Source organism: Kryptolebias marmoratus, linkage group LG1 (genome assembly GCF_001649575.2).
Source record: "Kryptolebias marmoratus isolate JLee-2015 linkage group LG1, ASM164957v2, whole genome shotgun sequence".
In the NCBI taxonomy this organism is placed as follows: Eukaryota; Metazoa; Chordata; class Actinopteri; order Cyprinodontiformes; family Rivulidae; genus Kryptolebias; species Kryptolebias marmoratus.
The window spans coordinates 28,509,725-28,536,056 of NC_051430.1; the positions used below are offsets into that span (position 1 = coordinate 28,509,725).

General features: G+C 40.1%; 1 protein-coding gene across 2 annotated transcripts in view; it reads right to left on the reverse strand.

Annotated features, from left to right (window-relative positions):
- LOC108242802 (metal transporter CNNM4) overlaps window positions 1–26,332 on the reverse strand; it is a 37,755-nt gene that overhangs the window by 8,842 nt on the left and 2,581 nt on the right. For both annotated transcript variants that reach the window (XM_017427877.3, XM_017427876.3), the window contains exons 2-5: window positions 16,036–16,179; window positions 14,979–15,113; window positions 10,937–11,106; window positions 877–973 (exon numbers count right to left, since the gene is read on the reverse strand). In XM_017427877.3, the coding sequence (XP_017283366.1) occupies window positions 877–973; window positions 10,937–11,106; window positions 14,979–15,113; window positions 16,036–16,179 (546 nt within the window). The remainder of the gene's footprint in view (window positions 1–876; window positions 974–10,936; window positions 11,107–14,978; window positions 15,114–16,035; window positions 16,180–26,332) is intronic.

The following is a 26,332-nucleotide window of genomic DNA, read 5'->3' on the forward strand; positions in this document are numbered from 1 at the left end:
ATGTAAGAATCTTTACGTTTGTTTGATTGAACAAAAACTGGATTGAAGAAGTGAAAGACACTGAAGAGGAAAAATATAAAATCATCTTTTGCTCTTTCTGTCCACGAGGCCCCTGAAAGAATAACCACGTCAGATAAGAAAAACAAAAAAATAAGAACGCTGAAGTTTTTATTTTTTTGTGCAAAACGACATCAATCAACCTAAAGCGTGAAAGAGACCAAACAGAACAAACTTCTTTCGGTTGTTAATGTTTAAACATCATCCATTCATTTCCTTCACCCTCCTAATCCTTGTCAGGGTCAGGGGGGCGGAGCTCTTCAGGTGGGGTCAGACCCAACCGCTCACACTCTCACCTGAGACCAATTTAGAGTCGCCAATTAACCGAACGTGCACGTTTTAGGACCGTTGAAGCAAACCGAAGGACTTCTGCCTGAAGAACACAGAAAGGCCCCAGCTGGGAGTCGAACCTGCGACCTTCCTGCTGCCAGGCAACAGTGCCGACTGCTCCACCGTGCAACCATATTAACCACAGATCATTCTCATGTTTACTGTTTTTTAAAGTTATTATCATTTTACATTAGTTACTGCTGCAACATTTACATTTTTGCAACAAACAATGTTGAATTTTCATTTTGTATTAATTGAATAAAGTCATTTTTCTGTTCTTTTACTCTACTCAAATACAATTTCAAAGAAGAAACAAAATGTTTCAGCAACATTATTTAGTCCTGCTGACAAAAAAACGGTTAAGATCCTTCTAAAATCTAAATACCGATGGGAAAGACTTTTCTTAAAAAAGGCTGAGAAGTGCAGAAAAGTGGATTATTAAACGGTTTAATGCGGTTAAAGTGAACCAGATGGAGGTTTCGGACTCACCCAGCGTGGGAGGGGTGAGCGCCATGACACCATAATAGGAGAAGGGTCCGGTCTCGAACTTCATGTTCTCGTTGCCGGCCTCCACCTCGACTCGACCCTGATGGATCCAAAACACACAATAAATAAACAACAACTGATAAATCTCAAACTTTAATCCCCAAAAATAAACAGAAAACAATCAGAAATAAAAGAATTAGGACTGGAGCTGCTTCTAAATGTTAACTGTTTTCTGATAATCAGCCACTTTAATAACCATAATCAGCCACTGAAGCCAAAAAGAAACTAAACTAAAGGTTTCTTCTTGGTTTTTATTCAAGCTTAAGTCAGAGTTTAAATAATTTTGGGCAAAAATTGAGAGTAAGAATTTTTTTTATTACGACTGAAACAGCATTTGTTGAGTCAGATGATGATTGTTCGGATCAGCCTCTAGATGGCGCTACAACCACAGGTTATCAGTGATGTTGTCTGCATCATTTGGAGGAAACATGTTTACTTTGGCTTTGAGGCCTCAGCGAGACAAGCTTCACCTCGGACAGAGGCGCTGAGATGTGAGGATAAAATAAAAAATAAAAACAAAAAGGGCTTTCTGCGGTTTCTTTGCAACATTAACTTCAAAGGGAGACGGAGGGATGAGGGGGGGCGGGAGGGGGTGAAGGAGGCCTCTGTCCTGGCACAGAGAGCTGGCCCGGTTTGGCCCGCTGGAATGTGTGAACTGCAGCAACAACACGGCACAGTTAATCCATCCATCCATCCATCCATCCATCCATCCATCCATCCATCCATCCGTCCATCCATCCATCCATCCGTCCATCCGTCCATCCATCCGTCCATCCATCCATCCATCCATCCATCCGTCCATCCATCCATCCGTCCATCCATCCATCCATCCGTCCATCCGTCTGTCCATACATCCACACATCCATTCATCCATCCATCCATCCATCCGTCCATCCATCCACACATCCATCCATCCATCCTCCCACGATGGAAGCAGAACAGGTGGGAAAATAAAACAGGACTTATGTTATCTAACAGAGACAAGTTCAACATTTTTACATACAAAGGTCCAATTTTATCAAAGAACGATTAAAAACAGTTAATTTTTCTTTTCAACTTCTTCAAAAATAATGAGAACGATTTGTTTTAAAAATGAAAACGCAGTCGTGATTCAGATGCTTCAGCCGTTGTTTTGTGGGATGTCCAAATAAAAATCCTCACCGTCATGCCTTAACATTAACATGAGTGAATTATTTCTACATGAAGAGGACTGAATTTCTTTGCTCCTGTCCACATTCATCAGGGAACACTCGTTAACACCTGCCCAGGTGGCTGCCGGGTGTCATCAGAGGTCAAATGTTTTATTTAAGGAAAAAACCTGCAGCTGAAAAAGGAGCTGAGATTCACTGCAAAGCTGCTCCGGCTGCTGACAGAAGCAAGGAAGGAAAACAACCACATTCCTCTGCCACCTGCAGCGACTCGGTGCAACGACAGCGTCACGTCTCACCTTCCAGCACGTGGTCAGAGTCGTGTGTACAAGAGAATCGGCTGAGGTTCAGATTTCAGCACGAGGACGTGACTCATACGAGCCCTGCAAACACGCCGGAGGCTGAGCCCGGCCGTTTTGCAGCCGCGCACACTGCTGCATGTCGGAGCAGAAGAGGTATTTAGGGTTGTCGGCTTGTAGCAAGAGAATCGCAGCTGGAGGCCTTTCTGGGTGGAGGTTCCATGTCCTCACTCAGGTTTTCTCCCACAGACCAAAAAACATGCATGTTAGGTGATAACTCTAAATTGTCCCTCTGTGCGAGTGAGAGGCTGAATGGTTGTCTGTCTCTTGATGGACTTGTGACCCGTCCAGGGTGTCCCCCACAAGAAAACGCATGAATGGATGGATGGGCGAAGAACGGCAGCAAAGAGTGAGAGAAGAGAAGTAAAAACCTGAAAGTGACCCAGTCAGACCAGTCCTCCCACATCCACACCAACAAAAGACAACCTGCCAACACCTAACCCTCAAATTCAATACGCAGATATTTCCTGAACAGTTCTTTTTCCCTCCCTTAAAAGAAATGTATAGATTTGTTCAGACAAGAACACAGAAAATCTAAAGAACACTGAAATCCCCACGCCAGGCCAGCAGGGGGCACTAATGTGGACATTACTGACGCCCTCTCAATACGACTGAAACAGATTTTATTATTTGACCTGCACAATTTCCTCCTAATAATGAACATTTTCAGTCCAATGTGTAGAAAAAATAAATAAAAATGGCAGCACCGTCGTCGTGGTTTTTAGCTCAGTAATCAGGGGTGGAAATTAGCACCCGCCACCGGCCAAATGTGGGTAAATATTTGAAGCGGCGGGTGAATTATATCAACACACACGCCACTGTAGCGGGTTGGCAATTTAAACAGAAAAGTTGTTATTTGTCCTCTTGACATATAGGGGGCAGCAATGTGCTCGAGTTGCTGCTGTTACGTCGAGCCCCGTTCCCCCATCAGATACGGTTCCCCCTGCGTCTCCGTAAATAATGACTTATCTATTAACAGAATTGTTTAGAGGGGCAAATATTTCTCATTAAAAAAACAAAAAATATAATTCTTTTAAAAATAAAATGTGCTAATAATATCATAATACAGAGGAATAAACACAGGTAAGGAGTTGTTGGTAAATTGTTTTTGTCCCATGTTTTAGAGGGGGAACCGATTATTTCAGACGGCTGAAATATTTGGTTCCCCCCTGGTAACTTTTGCAAAAAAAGAACAAATGTCTCCAAATTCACAGGACTTGTTGTCCATGGTGAGAGGAATAAACACAGTTAAAGACTTGTTGGTAAATTAACTGGTTGTTGTTGGATAATTAATGATCTAAATAACATTCAACCCGAATGTTATTTAGATAAAAGCGAAATACCACTTCAGGCGGAGAAAACTGCCTGAATAATAAAAATATTACAACAGTTCACTGCAAACCCATATGATGCACTCGATCCACTACAGATTACATGCAGTCTAACACCAATTAGGTGTTGTGATGAGAAGCTATTTTATTTTCTGTTTTTCAAGAGTAGTCGAGGGAAGAACCGAAAGTTAAACGTTTTTTTTTTTAACTAAATCAATGACGTCATGACGTCGGTCACTGTCAGTAATACTGTCAAATACAGACAGATACACACAAAAAAGATCCCAGTTTTTTTAACATAAGATGCGTTTACATTTGGATGGAAGCAGTAAATACAGCAGATAAAGTTAATATTTTTTTTAAATATCAGTGTTAGCATGAACAGCACCAACAGTTGGATCCGTCTGCAGATGTAATAAAGAAAACCACAACTATCCAGTTTCCCTAATGTGTAATTTGAGAAATACCTTTAACTTTTTTAACCCGTCAGCAAAAATCATTTGCAATCAAAACAGACACCAACTGTAACTGAGAAAGCCACTGAACCGTGTTAAAACATACCGTTTATTTAGACCTCTTCCTGCTCTTTATGCAAACAAATGTTTTTATCTGCAGAATTATTCCCACATCAGACTGAGAAATAAATTGTCAACAAATAAAGCTACGGTTCGCTGTGTTGTTTTTGTTTCATGCTGGGATGGGAACATCTTCAGAAGATTCATCTTTAACAAAAAGAAGGGATGAGGAGCGATTTCTTAACATTTAAAGCGTATTTGAAGTGAACAAATGTGACTCCTAACCACTCTGATGCTTTTCCAGATGGGGTGAATTTCAACACAACAAGCTTGTTTAAGTTGTGAAATAATAAAGTGTCACATTTATTCTGTGCTTTGTTGCTGTTTGAGACCGCGAGCAAACGTTGGTATTTTTCCTGGTGTGTCAGAAGCTGCTTTAGTTCGGAAGTTAAAATGAGTTATTCATTTGATCGTTTTTACTTATCAGTTTGACATTATGAACGCAAAACAGTATCTTTTCTATTCTGCAGCAAAGTAGTTTAACCTAAAGCGGACGGTTTTTGCTGAGACATGCTGTAGGTGAGCCTCGGCCAAAGTTCAAGCTGCATCATTGTGACTCATAAACGTGATCGAGAACTTTTTGTCCCTCCTGAAGAGTTATTATACGTTGAACTGGTAAACATAAGCCTCTAAAGTCCCCACAGGTTTATAACACCGGCCTCTTTGTGACCGTGAGTGATGATTTATGCACTGAGGAGGAAAGAAAAGACCTGCTGTTGTAGGGATAAAAACGAGCCGAGGTCAGGGAGGCAGAAGGCAGTGAATGCAGGACTGGAGGAAGGTGGGCTTTATGAAAGTGGACCAGTATTAAGAGAATAAAGAAAAGCTGCAGGAGGGAAGTTTCTTACAGTGTAGAAATAATGAGGTGGGGTCTGTAGGGTCGTACGGGGAGTAAAGTCCTCACACAGATTTTAAATTAAGCAGAAATGAATCACGTTACTGTGTGAAGCAGAGACAAACCCCCACAAAGGACTGAGAACTCTCTGTCACAGGTTTGTTAATAACTTATAACAAAACCAGCATGGAGTCCCTGCCTGAAACACACACACACACACACCCATTCAGCTACACCCGGCAGTGTGTGTGTGTGTGTGTGTGTGTGTGTGAGGAGGACTTTGGTCTTGTGTTTATGGTTTGCTGTGTGTGTACGTGTGTCCTGGCAGCCACCAGTGTTTAGTGGTTTTCAACCACATGTTGTAAGATGAGCTACTGGTTTAAATCACTAAGCTTCAAACTAACTCTATTATTTTATTTTTTTTGTGGAATGTAAGGCGGTGAGTCAGCATCAACGTACAACGGTCTAAATCCTCTGGTTGCCACACAAACACGGGAGCTGCCTCCTCCTGAGTCCAGGAAAGTTTCTTATTCTCACAGGACTCTGTTTTTCCAGCTCTTGTTTACAACAGGAAGAGCTGCTCTCTAATAACGCTCCGAGCTGTTCGTTTAAGGCTTTATCTGACAAACCAAACAGCAAGAAAACGGAGAGGCTCCAGATTCTTAAAAATACTCCATCTTTGATATCATTTCACCTTTGCTCTGTGTAATAAAACAGATAGATTCTTCACAAATAAAATAATTAAAGGTCTGCACAGTGCTGAAACAATTAAAGGCCTAACGCTCCTTAAAGGATTGCATATCACCAGCCACCTTTAAGTACAGAGCTTTAGACTAAGATGATCTAATACTGAAAAAATGTTATTTTTTTCAAACCTGGAAAATAACCTCATTCATGAGCTCCAGTTTCATGAGAGGAATGACTTTCAGCAACTACCACGACTAATTTAAGACCAATATTTGTAAAATTCCCAAAGAAACTGGGTTGACACCAACAATTAATACCAGTAAGTTGTAAGCAAAGATCTTGTTGTGAATGATTCTTGGCTACAATCACAGCAGATTTTCTGTAAAACTGGTTGAATTATAGCCATTTTTGTAGTTTTATTTTCTGAACTGGGACACAAACACACACGTCTTCTTCGCCTTTCAGTACAGCACAATGAACCTGACTATTACCTGGAACAAGGCAACAAACTTCTGTTTCAACGAGGGACAAACAGGAAACTTACAGCAGCTTAGAAAGAAACTTCAAATGCCAGCAGCTGTGAGAAAAAGAAAAAGATCTGATAAAGTTTGTTTAGTCTTTGCAGTAAAAATAGTAACATTCTAGTAACCTGACTTTTTCCCAGAGGAACTAAACAGATTCTTTGCAACAGAAATATGACTCTGCGTGTTTGGAGGAAGCATTCTGTGAGAATCACACCACATCTTCATGAGTCATTGTGGCCGTAAACAGAAAGTCAGTCTGCTGACGGGGATCATACGTACCAATAAAACCAGGCAGGCCAACTCTTCACAAAAGCTCAATAAAAGGAGCTAAAGAACAACAGTCAACGATTCCTGAAAGCTGCGAGTCGTTTAAACGACGGCAAATTATAAACAAACACGCAAATGTGAACACAAGCCGTCCTGACAAGCTGGACTTTCTGATTCTGTCAGAATAAACGGAACAGAAACTGTCGCAGAAGCGTCACAGATTATGAGAATGGATTGGGCTGATGTCAAGTCAAACAAAAATCATTAACTTGTGTGTAACATGGAGAAATGGGCAGACTTGAACCGGGCAACTAGAAGCTCATAAAGCCTTGTGCAAGAAAAAAAAAAACAATTGGAATCCTTTAAGATCTTAAATTTACATCTTTTTGATTTGATCCAACTCCCTCCTACTTACACAAATCCACATAAAGCACCAAAAGGCCAGTGGTGTTTGTCAAAAAACCATCCGAGGCCAATGTCCAGGTCTGACAACCACACTGATGCTAAATAATAAATATTGAAAAACAGTTTTTTGAAGGTGTACTCCAGCAGATTAAGTCATAAACGAGTACAAGACAAGGTGAGGTGGGTATGATGTGGGCGGAGGTGGACAACAGAATAATGTGCACAGCCAAGAATGAAGTTTTGTGAGCCGTCTGCACAAAACAGGCCGTTCGGCAGCCTCACAGCTCGCTGGTTTTAAACGCTCAGAATTCAGTGAGACCGCAACGGAAAAGTCCTTTTTTTTCTTTCCCCAATCTGTTGCAGTCCAGTGAGATACCTCCGTGACCTGGAGCCTTTAGATTACGTCACTGATGAAGCCTATTTCCTGAAAACGGTTTGTTCCCACTTTTGTTCCCACACCTAACTAATTGCTGCATGTCTTCAATTAGTTCTGCATGTTGCAACTCATGCACCTTGACTTATCTGCTTTGTTCTTGCAACAGACAATAGCGTAACACGTTTAAAGAAGAGGAAATTTAACTGTCCTATGTGTCTGCAATCGTGTATAAAAATGTCACGAGGCTGCGTGGTCGGGCTGTCCGTTTATTACAGATCCGCTGCTGAGTGTCCTGTTCACGTTCGCGACTTTGTGGAGTGTTTGTGGGGTTTTGGTCGGGGAACAAATGTTCCCAGATGTGCACGAGTACTCCCAAAAACCTGTACTTTGATTTGTTAAATTGTTGGCTTTTAACTTGCTCCAGTAAGCTACTATTACAGAACACCTACTGGTAAATAGGTACTGTTTGGGGCGGGGGAGGCTCAGGGGGTAAGGGTTCGTCCTGCAACCGGGGGGTTGCCAGTTGAAACCCTTGCTTCGTCTGTCTCAGCTGTTGTGTCTTTGGGCAAGACACTTCACCTGCCTTGCCTACTGCCGGTGGTCAGAGGGCTCGGTGGTGCCGCTGTCAGCCTGCCACCATCAGTGTGTGAATGAATGGGTGAATGGTGGAATGGACGGACTTGAACCCGGCAACTAGAAGCTCATAAAGCCTTGTGCAAGAAAAAAAAATGCTTGATATCCTTTAAGATCTTAAACATCCATCTTTTTGATTTGATCCAACTCCCTCCTACTTACACAAATCCACATAAAGCACCAAAAGGCCAGTGGTGAACCGTCACAGCCTCCTTTTATCAAAAAAAAACAAACATTCGAGGCGAATGGGTCATTATGGGTGAATGACTGATTTTATTGTGAAGCACTTCGGGGTCCTTGGACTAGATGAAGATGAAGACTGAGCGACATTCGGTGTGGTAGTAGCTGCAACTCATACTCGGAGTTTAACATCTTGTTGTTTCTCATCAGAAGATGATTTTAGTCTAAAACTCTGGCATAAAAGGCGGCGGGCGACATGCATTCCTTTAAAGAATGTCAGGCTATTAATTTGAGATGTGTTTATAACACATAGAGGACATAATTACTACATAAGGAAGTACGATACCCAACCTGACATTTCCTGACAGGACACACAGCTAAACAAGCTCAGAACATAACTCGGGTTTTTGTTTCATAATCCTGGAGATAATACAAGTTTGAGTGGTCGGTTTAAGTTTTCATGCAGGCTTTCCAAACAAAGACCCAAGTTGTGATGTCATCAGCCTTGTTCACACAATGAAATAACAAATTTAAAATGATTCGATGTAATGTCAGTCTGTTTTAAAACAAACTGTAGTGAAATGTTACAAATATAAAACATATGTGAGGAGATCCTAAGGTTGATAATTTGTTGGATTATCTGCAGTTTGGTTGTGAAAACTGAAACAAAACATTAATTAACACAGGGCATAAAAAGGTTAGCATTTAAAACCACCTGGATCTTAAATCCAGCCTTGTTTCATGTGATTCAGACGTTAACTTCGTCACGCTGCCCTGAAAAGTCTCTGCTACATGTGGGGTCCACGGCAGCAGAGATCTCCGACCTCCCATCGTGAAAATCTCACCGAGGAGGACTGCGAAGAGAAGCTGAACCCCCCCCCGTAATGACTGTTTAGGAGCGAAGACCAAACCAAGCTGTGGGAAATAAAGGTGTGTGAAAAAGTGGGATTTAGGGCAAAGGAAGCGTAATTTTCCCAGCCTGTGGGATTTTTGAGCTCATGTACATGTACACAGACTGGATCCATCAGAAGAGCAAAGGCTGCAGAGACACAGTTTTCAGGTTAAGGTGTTTTGAGATGAGTTTACTGACATCAATTAAAGGCCTGGCATTTCTTAAAAAGAATGCATATCGCCCCACAAACCTTTCCTGACAGAGTTTCAAACTGAAATCATCTCATGATGAGGCTGGAGCTGCAGCCGTTTGGATCAAACCTTGTGAATGACGTCATGAACGACCCAATCTGTTAGTGCTTGGAGGACGCATTGAGGAAGACTCCCAGCTACTACCACACCAAAATCAACTCAATATCCGTAAAACCTGACTGAGTTACAGTCATTTCTGTGTTGGCCGATGTGAATTAGCTGTGGTGGCCATCTTGAATTGGGCTGACTCCAGAAGTTAATCAGTTTGTTTCCTGAGAGTTTCACCGAAATGTGTCCAGTGCTTCATGAGATATTTCGCTAACAGACAAACTGGGTGGACACCAGCAGCCAATTCCAAAGTAAAACCAAGTGTTGTGCTCTAAATATACGCTCAGCTACTACCAGTGGTGGACAGTAACTAAGTACATTTACTTAATTACTGTACTTAAGTATATTTTTTTTTGAGTATCTTTACTTTACTTTAGTAATTTTTTGGGGGGGAACTTATAACTTTCACTCCACTACATTTCTGGGAAGCTAGTCGTTACTTTTCCGTAGTGAAAGTGTGAGGAGAATCAAGACTCTCTGGTTTGATGTGTTTTTAGATAAAAAATAGAAATCAAAATAGCTGTCCTTATTTTTTTAGTGGCATTTTTATGCTGAAGTTCTTAACAGGTGGTGTAGAATTTGGTTCTACGCGTCGATACATCAGCTGGTTTCTGTAAAATTACTTTAAAAAAATATACAGCAACATACTGATATTAGAAAATTTAATTTGTACTTTTGAATACTTAAGCACTTTTAAATGCATGTACTTTTGAATACATAAGTATTTTCAAAAGTGAGTACTTCAGTACTTTAACTTGAGTAGATTTTTGCCTGAGCAACTTTTACTTGTAGTTAAGTAAAATTTGACCATGAGTATCAATACTTTTACTAAAGTACTATAGTTGAGTAATTCGTCCACCACTGGCTACTACCGCACCAAAGTTTAAACCAGTATCTGTAGAATCGGTCAAGTTATGGACATTTTTGTGCTGGCTGTTGCAGCCATCTTGAATCGATCAGTTGTAGAGGCACATTTGAAGATTACTTTCTGAAAGTTTCATTCAGGTCCAACCCTGTTCCTTTAAATAATTAGCTAACAGTACAGACAAACAAACACGTGCACGCATACACGGGCAAAAACATTATCGCCATTTTGCCTTTGGCGGCAGGCAACATTTAGAGCGTCAGACAGACTCTGTAGTAATATAAACACACAGTAACTACCTGCCATAGATGGACACTAACAGATCTATAATCAGGACCAAAATAATCGACACGTTTCATGCATCTATCAGGCCGATTAACCTCAGAGTTAATCTATAAAAGATTTTATTTTACCTTCACTTTTTTCATGGTCGCACACCATCTAATGTGTCATTTCTAGTTTTTATGTCCGACTGGTTTCTTTCCTGTTTTGACAACATTTATCAGTCTCATTAAAGCCTCGGGGAGTTCAGGCTTTCAACAAAGCCCATCTCAGGTCGGCACGTACCTGCAGGATGAGGATGAAGTAGTCGACGGGCTTCCCTCTCTGGTAAATGTAGTGATGAGACGATCGCTTGTCGTTCTCATTGAACTTGACCTCCTGAATGACGTCGGGGTGGCGTAAGATCCGAAGCAGCACCTTGTCCGAGATCTGGGCCGGGCTGAACAAGCTCACCTCTACGGGAAGAGAAAGGAGAGAAATATTCTAAACAATAATAAAAAAAAAAGAGTCATGTCATCTGTAGAACATTTGATTCAACAATTAAACAGTTAGCAGTGAGTGTACAAGGATACTGAGCTAATTTTATGGTGAAATAGACATGATGTGATAATAACAGTTAAATAAATGCAAAAAAAAGGGAATCTTTTCAAAATCTTTTGCAACTGTTCTTTTTGTCTCAAAAGTCAGTTAGAATTTAACCCATCCGAAATGCTCGGGTTTGTGTCTCGAGTTTTATAAGAAAGCAGCAATTTTTAGGTCACATGTGGGCAAAATACGACCCGGGGGCCAAAAAAGGGCCGTTTGTCCACCTCCAATCTGGCTCTTCGTGTCATCAAACAAACAAACAAATAAAATCAACCTGAAATGAATCAATTTGACAAGAACTTTGAGAAAAGTTAAGACAAGTTATATGGTGGCTTTTTAACTAAAACAGATGCCACAATTTTATCTTTTTAGAAGGGTTGTAATAGATTAGGGGTTTAAAAATGACAGTAAAAGTGGTTTGTTTTTTTATGTTGACGTCTAATCTCACCAATGTTAGCATAATAAACATCTGCTTGTAAACTGAGAATATTGCTGTATTTCCACCAAGAACACCAACTACAAACTTATCAGGAAAGAACGGGAGAGATTTATAGTTTTAGAAAAACATCAAACTTAAAAAGAAAACAGGGCAAGCCTTTTGCTCTGACAGTATTTTTGCAGATATGACGGTAAATATGAGAGATCCAGGAGGCAGCATGAGCTTCGGTTCAATTTGTGGCCCTTTGGACAAAATGACGCACAGCCCTGTAATGAGTTTGAGTTTTATACTGTTTGTAACACAAATAAATAGATAAAGCAATGTGGCGATAAAACCCTAATCATTTTCATTAATAAGAAAAACAAAAAGCAGACGGGATTAAATCGGAGGAGGAGGATCTCCTTAATGAGAAATTGTGAAACCGTGGTCACATTAGAGAGAAGGAGCCTCCCTGCCGACATCGAGGTCACATTTACACAACAAACAGAGCTTTCCTGTGAGCTACGGGGGGCTGTTTACATCCCTAACATCTCTAATCAGACAAACGTACCGCGCCGTTCACCTTCCGACTTTATGAGTTTATATCTTTTAAACAAAATGCCAAATTTAAGCAATGTGATTATACATCAAATGATTGCTGAGGTTAAAACTGGACTTCTCATTCTGATTGCTACTGCCTGAATAAAACAAAGACATTAAAAGATTATTATTAATAATACTTTTGGTAATAATCTGCCTTTTCATTCATCAGGAGTTGCAAACAAAACTGCTCAATCTGATATTTGTTATCAGTAACTGTCAGCTCAAATAAAATTACTTTATCTTCTATTTTTGCATTATTGATACAAATATTGTTGATGATGCTGAACGTTTGTTTTATTCCATTCAAACAAGATGTAAAACGTGCATTTATGTCCCCATTTAAACCATGCACGCAAACTTTTACCCACAAAGTCCATTTTAAACCATTTTAAAAAGACACAAAAACAATAATTTTATTGAAAAATAACCAGCATTTGGGCAAGCTTCAGCATTTATAATAAACGCCAAAGGTTTGTTATACTAAGAGAAATTTAAAAAATGAAGGTTTAAGTGAAAATAAAATTAACCAAAGATTTGTTTTGACAACATAAGGTTCTGGAGGGTTGCTTTTAAACAACGTTTAGGTTTTAGAACGTATAAGAAATGCTCTTTAGGTCATCTGTCATGTTACTTTTTTTTTATAATTTAATGTTAGGATCTGCAGTTTTCTCCCTTTTAGTCATAAGAACACAGATTTTCTTTACACTGCCTAAAAAAAACCACTGATTTGAGTTGTGACAGTAGCATTTCAGAGATATACATTAATCTTAAAACTTTAAATGAATGCTGATGGGAACACGGGTGCAGTTCGAGAGCAGGAATCTGCTAAACGTTGCTTTAATTTACGTGGGTTTCTCAACCGTCATAAGTCAGGCTGTCGCAATCAGCGCTCAGCCATAAGAGGCCTGGTCCCCACCCAAACCCGGGAACAAAGACACAGAACAGCATGCAAACAAAGCCCTGTGCAGCACACACACACATACACACAGGTAATACAGGCAATGCTGGAACTCAAACAAGCTCCTTTCATTCTGGTTTACATATCCAGTCAACACCCACCCTCTGTGTGTTCGAACGACTCTGTTACTGAAAAGCAACACTTTCACAGCAGACTACTCGCCTCTTTGTCATTTTTATCAACTCTGACTAAATTCATTAAAACTTGTTCAATAAAACACGCCGTAGTTTTAGACAAAGCTGATTTTAAGTTGACAGTTACAACGTGATACGAGCTCAATATCGCGATCAGTTACGAATGGATTTTATTCATGTTTTTGGAGAATTCATCTGCAGATACAACAATCACTCCTGTCTGGAAGAAAGGAATAATAATCCTGACATGTCTGCCTTGTTTCTGTGGAGGCAACTGAGCAGCAGATTGGTAAACTTCCTCACCTTTTTGTTTTTCCCCAGCGATGCAAATACTTCCTGCTCCCAAGATGCAGTAAATATTTAAATGCGTACAAACAGTGCTGCTCTTTCAGATTTAGCATGGGAAGGTTTTCCTCTAAATACACGCATAATAAATGATTTAAATACAGGCAAACGTGCAAAACTGACTTTGCGAGGGCTTTGCGAATCAGACAGCTGCACAAAACTTGAAACTGTGGCTGCAGCAGCTGCACACTCTTAGTGAATCTGGGCCTGAGAGTTTCTTTAAAATTCATCCACAAGTTCAGGAAATATTTGGAAGCAGATAAACAAACAAACACATGCTTGGGAACATTTCTGCTCACCCTTTGTGGCAGAGGTAGGGATGGGATGGGATTTTTTTTGTGAATTCAAGTTAAATTTAGCATTAAGAAGAATTAATATGACTGTCATGGCTGTTTTTTTGTCTTCACAGTGGTGTAAGGAGACACACCAAGTTGTTTCCTAAAAAAAACCCAACTCATAGCATCCCAGTCAGAGGAAACTACAGTCCCTGGTGAACTCAGCTTTACGACCAGAATGGACCAGAATCCGTCCATCTCCCTCCTCATGGATCCATTTTACAGGTGAAAACGAAAGAATCTAAAGATCTCCAGCAGCACGTGTCTCTGTTTTATCAGGGACAGGAAAAGAGGGTGCTGAATATTCAAAGAAAAAGGGGATATTTGCCAACAAATTTGTAAAGCGTTTTGGCTTAAGATGCCCGTCCCTAAGCCTTGGTCAATAAATACCAGCAATCCTGCAGATATCCAAAGCCAGATAATATTAAAAAAAGGGAAATTTGACTCTTAAATGATCTGAATCAGGTTTAATAACACGAAGAATTCAAAGACGGAAATATCCAGAAGGCAGCGGCACACGCTTCTTTTCTATTTTAAATTTTTGGATGTACTTTTAATGAAGCAGGAAGTTAAATTTCCTACAGAAGTCAGCAGACACCGACGGTTTGCAAACACAAGCTGCATAAGTGGAGGAAGTGCTACGTCATGCCATGTGCAGCTAGCTGTTCCTGGACATATCAGCTAACACACTAACCAGGCGGATTGCAACACGTTCTCAAGTGATCCGTGATGCCATACAGCCGACCACAGTCTGTGGTGCAGACTGAAATAGATCTTTCTGCACAAGTAAATCTATTCAAATCTCCTCAGTGCATCGGTGCACGCCTGGACCTGTTTGTACTGTCAGGTGACAGGTCAAAATCCATCATTCACAGAGAACATCAGATCTTTATCAGATTAGAGAAAAGGAACTCCCGGTGTCGTCCGTGTGGGACAGAAATGAGCCCACCTGTAGCCAGGAAGCGATGAGCAGCCAGCAGCAGCTGAGGGGAGATCTTCACCTTCGACTCGTTCTCGTGTTTAAAAGCAGAGAAGTCTCTCTTGTTCTTGTTGGGCGCCACTTTTTTCCTGTTTCGATTATCAGCTGGGAAATGAAAGACGCAGCAGACAAGTTAAAATGTACACTTCAAATAAAAACTTTAATGCAATTCTGATCAAAAAGCAAATAAACAGTTGCTTTTTTTGATCTTTAAATGCTTGAAGTCTTTTAAACACATCAAACCAATAGACAGATAAATCATACTGAACAAATGTATAACAGGAAATAATATTTCTCTAATTCTATCAGCCCTATTTGCTTTTCAAAGTAAAACTAAACATTGATTTTATTACAGTACTGTACAAGTGTCTCAAGCCACTCATCATTTATTTATATTTTGCTTCTTATAAGCCAGATCTTCATTTAAAGTAGATCTGAACAATGGTTTCCCCAGATTTCTGGCCTTTTTTTGGATATTGGCAGCTTATTTTTGGCTAATTTTGTATAACTTCAGCATGCTTTGCAGTGAGTCATAAAAGTAAAGAAGTGCCAAGCCTTAAAATTATCTACAGCAAGTAAACACTATTTCAAAGTAACGTTCTTGAAACAAGAAAAACAGGACCAGACAGACCCATTATCATTCAGCTGATCATCTACTGTATGTCAGTTTTTCAGCTAATAGCTCTTTAGAAATCATTTTGTTTCTGCAAAAATGCTGATTTACGCCTGTTAACCTGAGGTATCTTTAGTAAACAAGGTTAAAAATCAGATAGATTTTGTCTTTGGAACAAAAACTGTGTTAGTTTCTTTTATTCAGGTTCATTCCTTAAGTTTGGTGCCTTTGTTCGAAGCTTGAATGAATTATACAGGGGTTGAAATGAACCTGAAACTGAAAAAAAGTCAATATCTAAAGAAAAAACTACAATCAGGGCCAATTCAAAGGATTATAAGAAGCTCTGGCTCCATAAAAAACTAAATATGAAGTAAATAAGAGATGGCTCAAGAGGTAAAAGCACAGAAAACTTACTATAAAGATCAGATTCATCCAGAATCTCTGATTTAATGATCTCCTCGATGACGTCTTCGAGGGTGACCAGGCCCAGCACTTCATAGAACGGATCTCCCTTCCCCTCGTTGTTCACCTTCTGAACGATGGCCAGGTGGGACTTTCCTAAAAAGGGACAAAAAATATACATAAATCAGTTACAGCGTCTGTCCATTCATGCACAAAACGTCTTTAAACCAACACAATACATACGAAAAGCAGAAGTAAAACTGTTTTTTTGTCATATATAAGAAAAATCGAATCAAAATTAACAAGTGATCATAAAATCAAATTGAATAGGATGTGAATATCAGCTGGAATGTATGAAATGTTATGAATCTGGGATTTATTCAAGCGTTTCTGTGGATCTCATGCAGCACAAGAAGTACAGCAGGTGCTGGAAAATCCTAATTAAGAAAATCTTGTGTCAGAGTGAAGCAAACAAAGACGTTTCATCAACCTTTTAGCTTTTACTCTTCACAAAATTTAAGCATCTGTTTCTTATAAATGCTTCTAATTCTTAAATAAAGCCCAGTCTTCATATAAAGGTAAAGGAAAATAAAAGGCCTAGCATTCCTTAAAGGATCTGTTAGCGTTTAGAGAACGAGTTCAGGACGACTCTCAGCCACCACGGCATCAAACTCTGCCTCAATATCTGCACAAATGGATGAGTTATAGCAAACTTTGGGCTTTCTAAAGTCACTTGGCTGTGGCAGCCATCATGAATTAGGCTGGCTTCAAAAGCTAATCAGCTGTAGATGTATACACAATGATTAATCCATCAGGAAATATATTGCTATCAGACAAACAGGTAATGGTAGCTACGACCACACCAAACTGTAGCTCCAGATCTGTAAAATTGGTTGAGTTATAGCCATTTTTGCTTGTCTGTGGCAGCCATCTTGAATTGGACTGACTCCAAATACTAGTAAGTTGTAGTTGTACATCCAGGGATTCCTTTCTGATAGTTTCATTAAAATCTGTTCAGTAATTCATGAGATGTTTTGCTGACGGTAGAAACAAACACACACAGACACAATACTGCTCCGCCTTCACCTCCAGGCAATAATTATTAAAACTAAAGGTTAATGTTCTGCAAAATATGACTTCTTTTCTTCCATTCTTACTGATTTTAACAAGGACATTCTTGTGCAAGCACTGATAATCCCTGGCACACATCATAGAGCCCGCTGATATGATCCAGGTGTGTACACTGCGACATACGAGCCTGTGTGAGCGCCGTGATAAACGTATCAGCGCTGACATCTGATAACAGCTCTGTTCTAACATTAACCCGTCTGCCCACACCCTCCGCTTGCACCACAAATAGCCTGTTAATGTGTGCCGCTTGTTACAGTCGGGGCTGGGGCTGAACTTTGGCCACAGGAGAAACTAACGAGGACAGACAACCTTTTCAAAGAGCAGATGGATCCCGACTGACTGCGGTGCCAAGTTCATCCCGGCAAGACCTCTGAATTATTAACCACAAAGAGAAGCATCGCAGAATATCAGGGGATGGGTACTTTTTTTAATATGCACCACAGATCCACACTGTCTCAAGTCATAATAAAGGATAAAATATAAAAAAGGAAGCAGCTGAGGGTCAAATCACAAAGGTCCAGCACCTGTCTTTGTTTCCAAAATAAAAGCAGCAGATCAGTGGGATTTGGAAAGAGCTCATATGACCAGCAATTAAGCACAGACCAAAGGCTGAAAGTGTTTGTTCTATGTGTGTGTGTGTGTGTGTGCCCTTGAAGTTGATCAGCATGTCCTGACAAAGTGGATGATGCTGCAGTGACGACACACACACACACACACACACACACACACACACACTATAAGCATTCTCAGCCGCGACCTTGCTCGGTTTTACGACATAAATAGACTTCGGGGGCTCAGAGGAATCCGTTTCTCTGTAGGATGGCTTTACAGTCCCACTCCTGTTGATATCATGAGGGGTCGGGGTGAGTCTGGACGTTCCTAGAAAACAAAACCAGGAAGCTGAGATATTTACCGTTTAATGTCAATTAATAGTTATTATCTTAGCATGAGCCAGGGTCTCGTCTACATCTTCAATAATATAGAGTCTAATGATTTCCTGAAGCCTTAAAACAACAGTTCAAGTGTTTTAAAGTTGGGTTCTGTGGAAAGATTATGAAGAATTAATATTTCCTCTGCTGTTTAAAGAAGTGGAGTTTAATTCTGATCAAATTGATGAGCTAACGGCTAGTCCGAGTTAGGCCTATCAAGGCTAAACTCTACATAGATATTAAGGATGGACAGTGATATATTCAAAGACTAATTAAATCATTACAACAGTCTTTTCGTCTTGTTTCACACCAAATCCGTGTCTCATGAAGAACTACCTCACAGAAAGGAACGATGGAGAATATTTGTCCCACGTAAAAAATCAATAAATAAATAAAAGCCTCTGGGGAGCCTTCATTAGCTCATCGTTTGTTCAATCCACAGAAAATCACTGTGGCAACGAAGACCGCCATCATGTAATGGAAAAGTGTTTGTGTGTGACCTCTCCCTGCAGTGGTGAGTCAATAATTCAGAGGAAGCAGGACCCCAGGGGACATACCACAACTTACTGAGGAGTCACTCGAGTCTCTATTGATTCCTCCAAAACCCACTCCTGAACACACAACCATTTACTCAGCATTTCACCTGCTTTGACTGGACCATGTCGGGTGGTTTTCAGATGCATTTGTCAAAAAACACGAGATAAGAGGATAAGATCAGTGCAGCAAACTCAGGCAGATACAGAAAACTAACTTAACTAAATAATCAGTTGGGCTCTTCATTGATCGATCCGAATGTCAATTTATCTTAGAGTTTAGAGTTAAAATAACGTATCTGGTAATTTGAAAATGACAAAGGAAGCAAATGGAGTGAATTTTATTTTCCTAAAAATGAGATGAGGATCGTTCAGTAAAACAGGAACTGTGAGACACGCCAACCTTTGTCACAAACTCTTCTGAGCTGCAGCTTCTCTTTTTCTGAAATCCAACACTTCCACAGTGATTACAACCAAATGAACAATAAATCTGTTTACGAACCACATTTCAATGCAAAGCTTTCTTTGGGAAGTGGCAGCTCTAGTTCCCGTCATTAACGGTCTGGTCTGCACACACACTCACATCCCCTCGTTCGACCTTCCAGTTCGTCTCTTCGCCCTCGGGCTTTTCTATCAGCAGCCGGTAAACCAGCATGTTTGTTGACATGAAACATCAGCAACAAAGAGATGAGGGGGGGGAGAGAGCCATGAGTCTTTAGAGGAATGCCACACATGTGCTGCCCACGCACAAAAACACAACTTGTCCACCGCACATCAGCAGCAATGACCACAGCCGCTGATTTTTTTTAAAAAAAAGCACGTTCACATACACAGATGCTTGCGTAATAACTGTAATAAGACAGAAATGCTTGCTGTGTGGGACAGGTCAAGCACTTCAAGCTTGTTTTTCCCAGTTAAAAGTGGAGCCAGATATACTGTGAACCTGAGGGGCAGAGCTGCTGAAACGCGCCGGAGTGCTGATCGGCGAGGCAGAAGAATTAAACAATACGAAACGCTTTTTTTAACGCCAACATCCTCGCCGGCTCACGCAGCAGCAGAGGCGGTAAAAAGTTAAAAGTTCAGGCCTTGTATGAAATCCGAGCAGGTGTGTTGGTGTTGCAGAAAAATAAAAGTAAAAAATAACCAATCAGGGGAAAGAAATGCTGCTTAAAGTCCCCCCTTCCTCCTACCTCCAGCCTTATTTCTACAGGCTGATTATTTACACAAAGTGAAGGCCTAGCTCACTCTACAAAGATTATATTTTAAGGCTCTTATAGCCACAACAACAATTATAATATCTACATAGTTTGATGTCATTGCATTATTTTACATTTCAAGCTTTAGTATGAATAAAAAAATGGAGCTTTATGACAACATCTGCAGCAAGTTACATAACATTACTGGAACAAAACCAAGGAAAAGTTGTTTCTGTTTACACAAAAGTAATATTTGATGATTCATGACATATAAGGTTGTTGAAAAGATGTGCCTATTGTTAAGAATATCTTAGCCACTAATCCCCGTGACTGTGAATTATGGGTTAAAGGTGCATTCAGGCTCTCGTGGTAGAGTAACATTAATGGAGTTAAGCCTAAAAGTCTAAAAGTCTCAGCGTCTCGTCCACCAGTGGGAGCTGAGAGGCAGATTAATGTTGCTGTATCAGTCTGATGTTCATTTACGAGTTGTTTAAACCTTCACCTGTCACAAGCTGTGGGTTTAATGACTAGAAATAAAAATGTTGAAAATGAGCTTCCTTCAAATGGGAGCTGACATTATCCTTATGGAGGAGCTCTGTAATCCAAGAAGTAAAAAGTAAAGCCCGTCCTTCTCTGCTCTGGATGGTCAAGATGCCATCCAGAAGCCTCACAGAGCAGATGTTCTGGACATGAACCACAGGGAGGATACTTCAGGGCAGATATAGATTTATTTCCCAGCTGGACTGGAAATGTCTCATTTTCCTCCCAAGAAGAGCTGAGAGAGGGAGATAAAATGAAGGAAGTTTGGGGATTTCTGCCCAGACTGTTAACACCACATCCCAGTAACACATAAATGGTAGAAAATGGTGGAAAGGTCAGATGAGTAATAGTTCAACCCCTGAATCATTGGAATTTCGTCTTAAAAAGGACAATAAAACCAAAGGATTTCAATGAAAAAAGACCTACAGTTAAGAAAATGACCAAATATTTCAGCGTTTTGAATTTTTGTCCAAGAAAACCGTACAGAGTCAGAGAGTCAGTGTCACTTATGTTACTCATAATGCCTCAAAAGTAGATTTAGCCACTGTTTTTTTTTCAGTTATTGTCAGTATAATGTCGTCACATGTGACCAGAAGTGTCCAGAAAGTAAAAGACGTCCTGCAGCCAATCAAAGAACGGTTAAATGCAAAACAAGATGAGTTCATTTCACAGAACTGATCACGTCTCTGACATGTCACCGATATGCGCTGGGCTTGTTTTTATATTTCTCACACATGTGAGCTTTTTCAGTCCAACCACACACTGATACAGGCTCGACTTTAACATGACTTCATCTGATGCAAAACACTAAACGTGTCAAATTTAACCGCAGTGATAATTCCTCTGTAAATGCACCGTTACTGATTTTCTTCCACCAGTATTTTTTATGATGATACAGTCAAAACCTGCTAAGGTTAGAGATGTAAAGTTATTTAGTTAAAGAAAACAGCAAATTAACCATATTTTCAGCTAAATCTAATTTCTGTAAAAGCAGAACAACTGTTAGAATAACAAAGAAACATTCAAATAGCAATAGATGCTGATTTTTTTTTGGTTAAATCTGGCTGAATCTCAATGCAGTCTTCGTATAAACAGTTACAGCTGGTGAGTCTGGTATCCATGGCAACTGTACCAAAAACTGTTTTTTGGACACAGTCTCTGAATATGAAAATCTTAATTTCGTTCTCTTGTTTTTCCTCTCAAACAAAGCAAAACACCAAGCGTTTCAGATAAAATAAATGTTCAGCTATTGCCGTTTAATTATGCAAAGTATATTTCTCCTTTTTGGACCAAACCTGGTACCCATCCTAATCCAATAAGAGACCTTCAGCCTGATCTAATCATCTGATACAGTTTTAAAGAAGAGCCAAAACCCATTCCTGAGGTTACTTAGGGCCCGTGCATGGTGACCCTTTTTAACTAAAAGCTGTGTGTGTGTGTTTGTGACATCAACAGATTTCTGCTGAGCTGCTTGTTTTTTTTTTATGCTGACTAATATCTTTGTGGCACGCTGTCTAGATGGAAGTCGTCACACCGTCGGAGCTTCAGGCTGTTAGCGTCAACACCGTCTGTCTGTTAGAACAATATCAGGATGAATTTCAGTGAAACTTTCAGAAAGTAATCACTGCCTGCACCTAAACAACTCCTTAACAATTGGAGTTAACCTAAAACAAGATGGCCGCCACAGCTAATTGATAACAGCCAACATATGTTGTTCTTTCAGCTGCTCCACCACAGCGAGCTAACTTGCACAAACGATTTGGCAATTCTTGACACCAGATGCCCTTCCTGACGCAACCTGGACTCGAACCTGCAGCCTCAGGATTACAAGATGGCGGCACTGACCACCAAGCTACCCCAGCCCCTCCCCCTTGATACTGGCCATCATAAAAGTTGCTAAAACTCAGATAATTTTACAGTTAGAGTCCATCAGCACCAACACATCTGGTGAGATCTCACAGTCTTGAATGAGGTCATGCATCTGCTAATTTTACACATTACTCTGCTTTTATTAATTTTTAACTTCTTCTGCATATCTAAATTTGAAATATTATGCGTACACTGCTCTTTGTGCTTACGTTGTAACATAAAGTTTCCTGTTGTGATGAATAAACTTCTCTGATTACGATTACAGAGTCAATGTGTGTCTGAAACTGTGATACAGTTAAAGTAAAAAAAAAATAAGTTCAGACTTCGATCCATAAATAAGATCCAGACAAAACAAAAAAAACAAAGGGGAGCGCCTGCTGATGGGTGTGAGAGTGAGTGGATAAAGGTGTGTCTCTGTGGGTGTGTGGCTGTTTACTCTCTTAGCAGAATACCTGAGGGGCTGTCGCTCAAAAACACATTTGTTGATAGATTTAAGCCAAGCTACGGCAAAAAAAGAAAACGGTGGAAGCCAGCTGGGTGTTTAGATTATGGGGGAAAAATAAAAGTCAGAAAGCTGAGAGCAACCTGAACATTTCAGAGGCTGCTGCTAACTTTGCTAACATCAGCTTTAAAGTCGTGAACTTGTTTGACCAGAGCAACAGGAATCTGCTGAGGCTCCTGCAGGAGGGAGACAAAATGGGATCTTTACAAACAGGCTGCCAGAGGGGCGACTACAAAACTACACTGCTGTTAGTGATCCTGCTGTTTTACTCCACAAAGAGACATCTCTGTCCTGACGGGAGTCATCGTTTCCAGGATGGGAATGGCCCATTCACTGGAAACAAAAGGGACAAATGATTCCGCAAAGGCAGATTTCGGTCTGAAGAGTTAGGCAGAACTTGAGCTTTGGGCTCGCAAACGAGAACCATGACTCAAAAATATGAATCTCTGTGCCCCAGACTCAGTTTCAGAGTCAGTTAGTCTTTACAAAACTAGGATCTAGTGAAGCGGTGTCCAATCCTGGTCCTAGAGGGCCACTGTCCTGCATGTTTTAGATGTTTCTCTGCTCCAACACACCTGATTTGAATCAATGGGTGATTAACAGGCTTCTGCAGAACATGAAGAGGTGATTTAACTTCTGAATCAGGTGTGTTGGAACAAAGAAACAAGGAAAACATGCAGGATAGTGGCCCTCGAGGACCAGGATTACACACTGCTGGTCCAACTTTTATGTTGTTGTTTTTTTTATAAAGCAGCAGGAGTCGCAAACTGAAAGGAAGAATAATAAGTGTGGTTCAGTGTTTATGCTTTGGCAACTCTTAATTAATTCAAACATGATAAATAACAAATGTAGTCTCTTCAGCTCATCAGTGCAGCCAGTAATGTTCCTTATTACACACCTGAAAATGGTTTAAAACAACAACAAACAAAAGTGGCTCGAATATGAATGTCTGAAGGGTTTCTGTCCCACTTTTTCTAAAGTACCTGAACTCTGTGTAAAATTTCTAAAACGCTAAATTCTAACATCTCGTCAGTCCGTGAATTCTTATTTTATTTTGTTTTGCAGATCTGCATCTCTACCACAAACAAACTGTTGTCAAACACAGCAGGATCATTCAGGCTTGGTGTTGTTCATCAGATAAACTCTCAAACACTATAAACTACCCTGGAAACCACAAACAAACTGCAGGATGGCTAATTTCCTGAAAGACTCAAGGTCTTGAAGCCTAAACACGAATATTGTGTTTAGACTAAAGATGTGTTCGTTTATTCAAGAGAAAATCAATCCCCTTGATTTACTGTAAATCCAACAAAAACTGGGAGGAATTTAGCTCCTGAAACACCAACTATTTACAAAATATAAAGACCAGAAAACATTCAGACTTTCAGCTGATCATTTAAACTGTAAAACATCAATTTGAGGAGTAAAATTTAAACTAGAGAAATTGCATTTTCTGTTAAAATGGGTGACTGACTCTGCTGAAATTCACAGAAGAAGCTGAAACTGAGTTGTTCAGATAGAAGCTTAAAGAATCAAAACACCAAAACTGACAAAATACTAGCTAAAAGTAGTAAAAGGTTATAGATAAGCATCAAAAAGGTAGCTAGAAGGAGCAAAAGGCTGGTTTCAAGTAGTTAGATTATAAAAACAGGAAGAGTTTTGTGAAAGCTGAAGTCACAAGAAGTCATAGAGTCATTTCATTTATCTAAAGATGTTAATTACATGAAAAAGTGCAAAGCTTTTTCTTTTCATTTTTATGCTGGTTTTTTCAAAGGAAGACGGAGCTGAAATGTGAGCCAATAAACCTTCAGAGGACCCGAGGCTTCGTCATGTGACTGCCTGTTGACAAAGTTCAGCGCGCCTCCAGAAACCTCACGGTTCATTTGCTTTTGTGTACTTTTTCAATTACGCCTGAAGTCCAGCTTGTAATAAAGGCTAACGAGAGGCATCTATACTTTTCAATCAGTTTGAAACAATGATATTTCTTTATCAACATATATTCTGTTGAATAAGTTTAATTGCATCCTCTTTAACGTCTAAAAGGTCATGTTGTGCTGATTGGAAACACAAATCAAAGAAGACAAACCTGCACATTCACTGACAGCTCACTGTCTGTGAAATCTGAAGCTCACCGGCTACATATAACTGTAATATGCAGTCAACCGAAGGAAAACCTGTATGTGTACACCCTGTCGCTGACGGATGCCATCACCGTGGTAACCGATGCCAAGCAGCAGGTAAGAGGAACTCGAGATGCCGGCGGGAAGTCGGGTCAGAGCGGAGGCGGGGGGTCGGAAGGGAATCGAGCTCGTATGTAACCACATAAATCCACCGGAGCCCGACCACGGGCCGCGCAGACGCAGTGTGAAGGGGGAAGAAGAAGAGGGACCTCATGAAGCGCCTCTGGAAAAAACGCTGCCGTGTTGTTGTCACTGCAGCATTTCCAATCAAACCCAATCAGTGACAGAAAGTGATTGCAGCGTTTCTTACTTAACTTTTGTGGTTGATGTTCTGTTCTGCGAACTGATGACTGATGATCTCAGTCAAAACAAAACAAAAACAACAACTGATCAATAGATCTAACAGGAAACAGAACTGAACAAAACTAAGAAAGCAAAGAGAGATTTCTTGAGTTTCAGACACGACTCTAACAGCATGTCCCACCTGAATATCAAGACTTTTCTTGTTTCTAAAAGTTAAAACAAACATGAGGATTCTGCATCAACATACTGCTCATTTTCCAGGCTGACAGATATTTTAAACATCAAATTAGTTTAAAAACCATCCTTCTCAATGTTGTTGGAGCTTCTCGGCGTCAGCAGCTCATGAACTCATGAATTACCTCACATTATACAACCAACATATCACCGACTTGTTGCATTGATTGACGCAAACGAAGCAAATAACGTTTAGTTTTAGTTAGTAATATATAAATTAATAGATGAACAGATTCAGATAAGATAATCCTGTTAGTATTCATTAAAGTCAACTTTACGTGATCTAAATGCAAAATTCTTGAGTTTTTTTTACAACTCTTCTGTGTTCTACGATCAAACTCAAGGAAAACATATATAGCCATAGTCAGAAACTGCTGTAAATAAAAGATGATATTTTATTGTGTTTATCTGACCACCAGTAAAGCAAGACACAGCAAATGTTGCCCCTGACAACAACCTTCAGATTCAAGATTTTACACAAAGTGAGTATGATCTCGTGGCAGCCTGCAGCCAATTTCTGTAAATCTTTGTGTGATTTTAACTTTCTCTGCAGGCAGATTTGTGTTTAAGTAGATCTGCTGCAGCTCAACGCCAACGCCTCCCACCGTCCAGACGCTTAGAGGAGCTGCAGAGTCGTTTCTCAGCCAAATGTCACATGGCACCGCACATCTCTGCAGCAACTCAGAGGTTGATTTACATCAGTTACCCAGAGAGGCATGTAAAAAAAGCCACAGGAAAGGATCTGAATCAGAGATGGGTTTCCTGTTTTCTGTTGATGCATCTGTTGAGCCAAAGCTGCACAATCTGTTGAGCGACTTTGCCCTGTTTTATGACATCTTAGGCAGGTACGCCTGCTGTTAAAGAGGCAGAAATGAAAAAAAAAAAAAAAAAA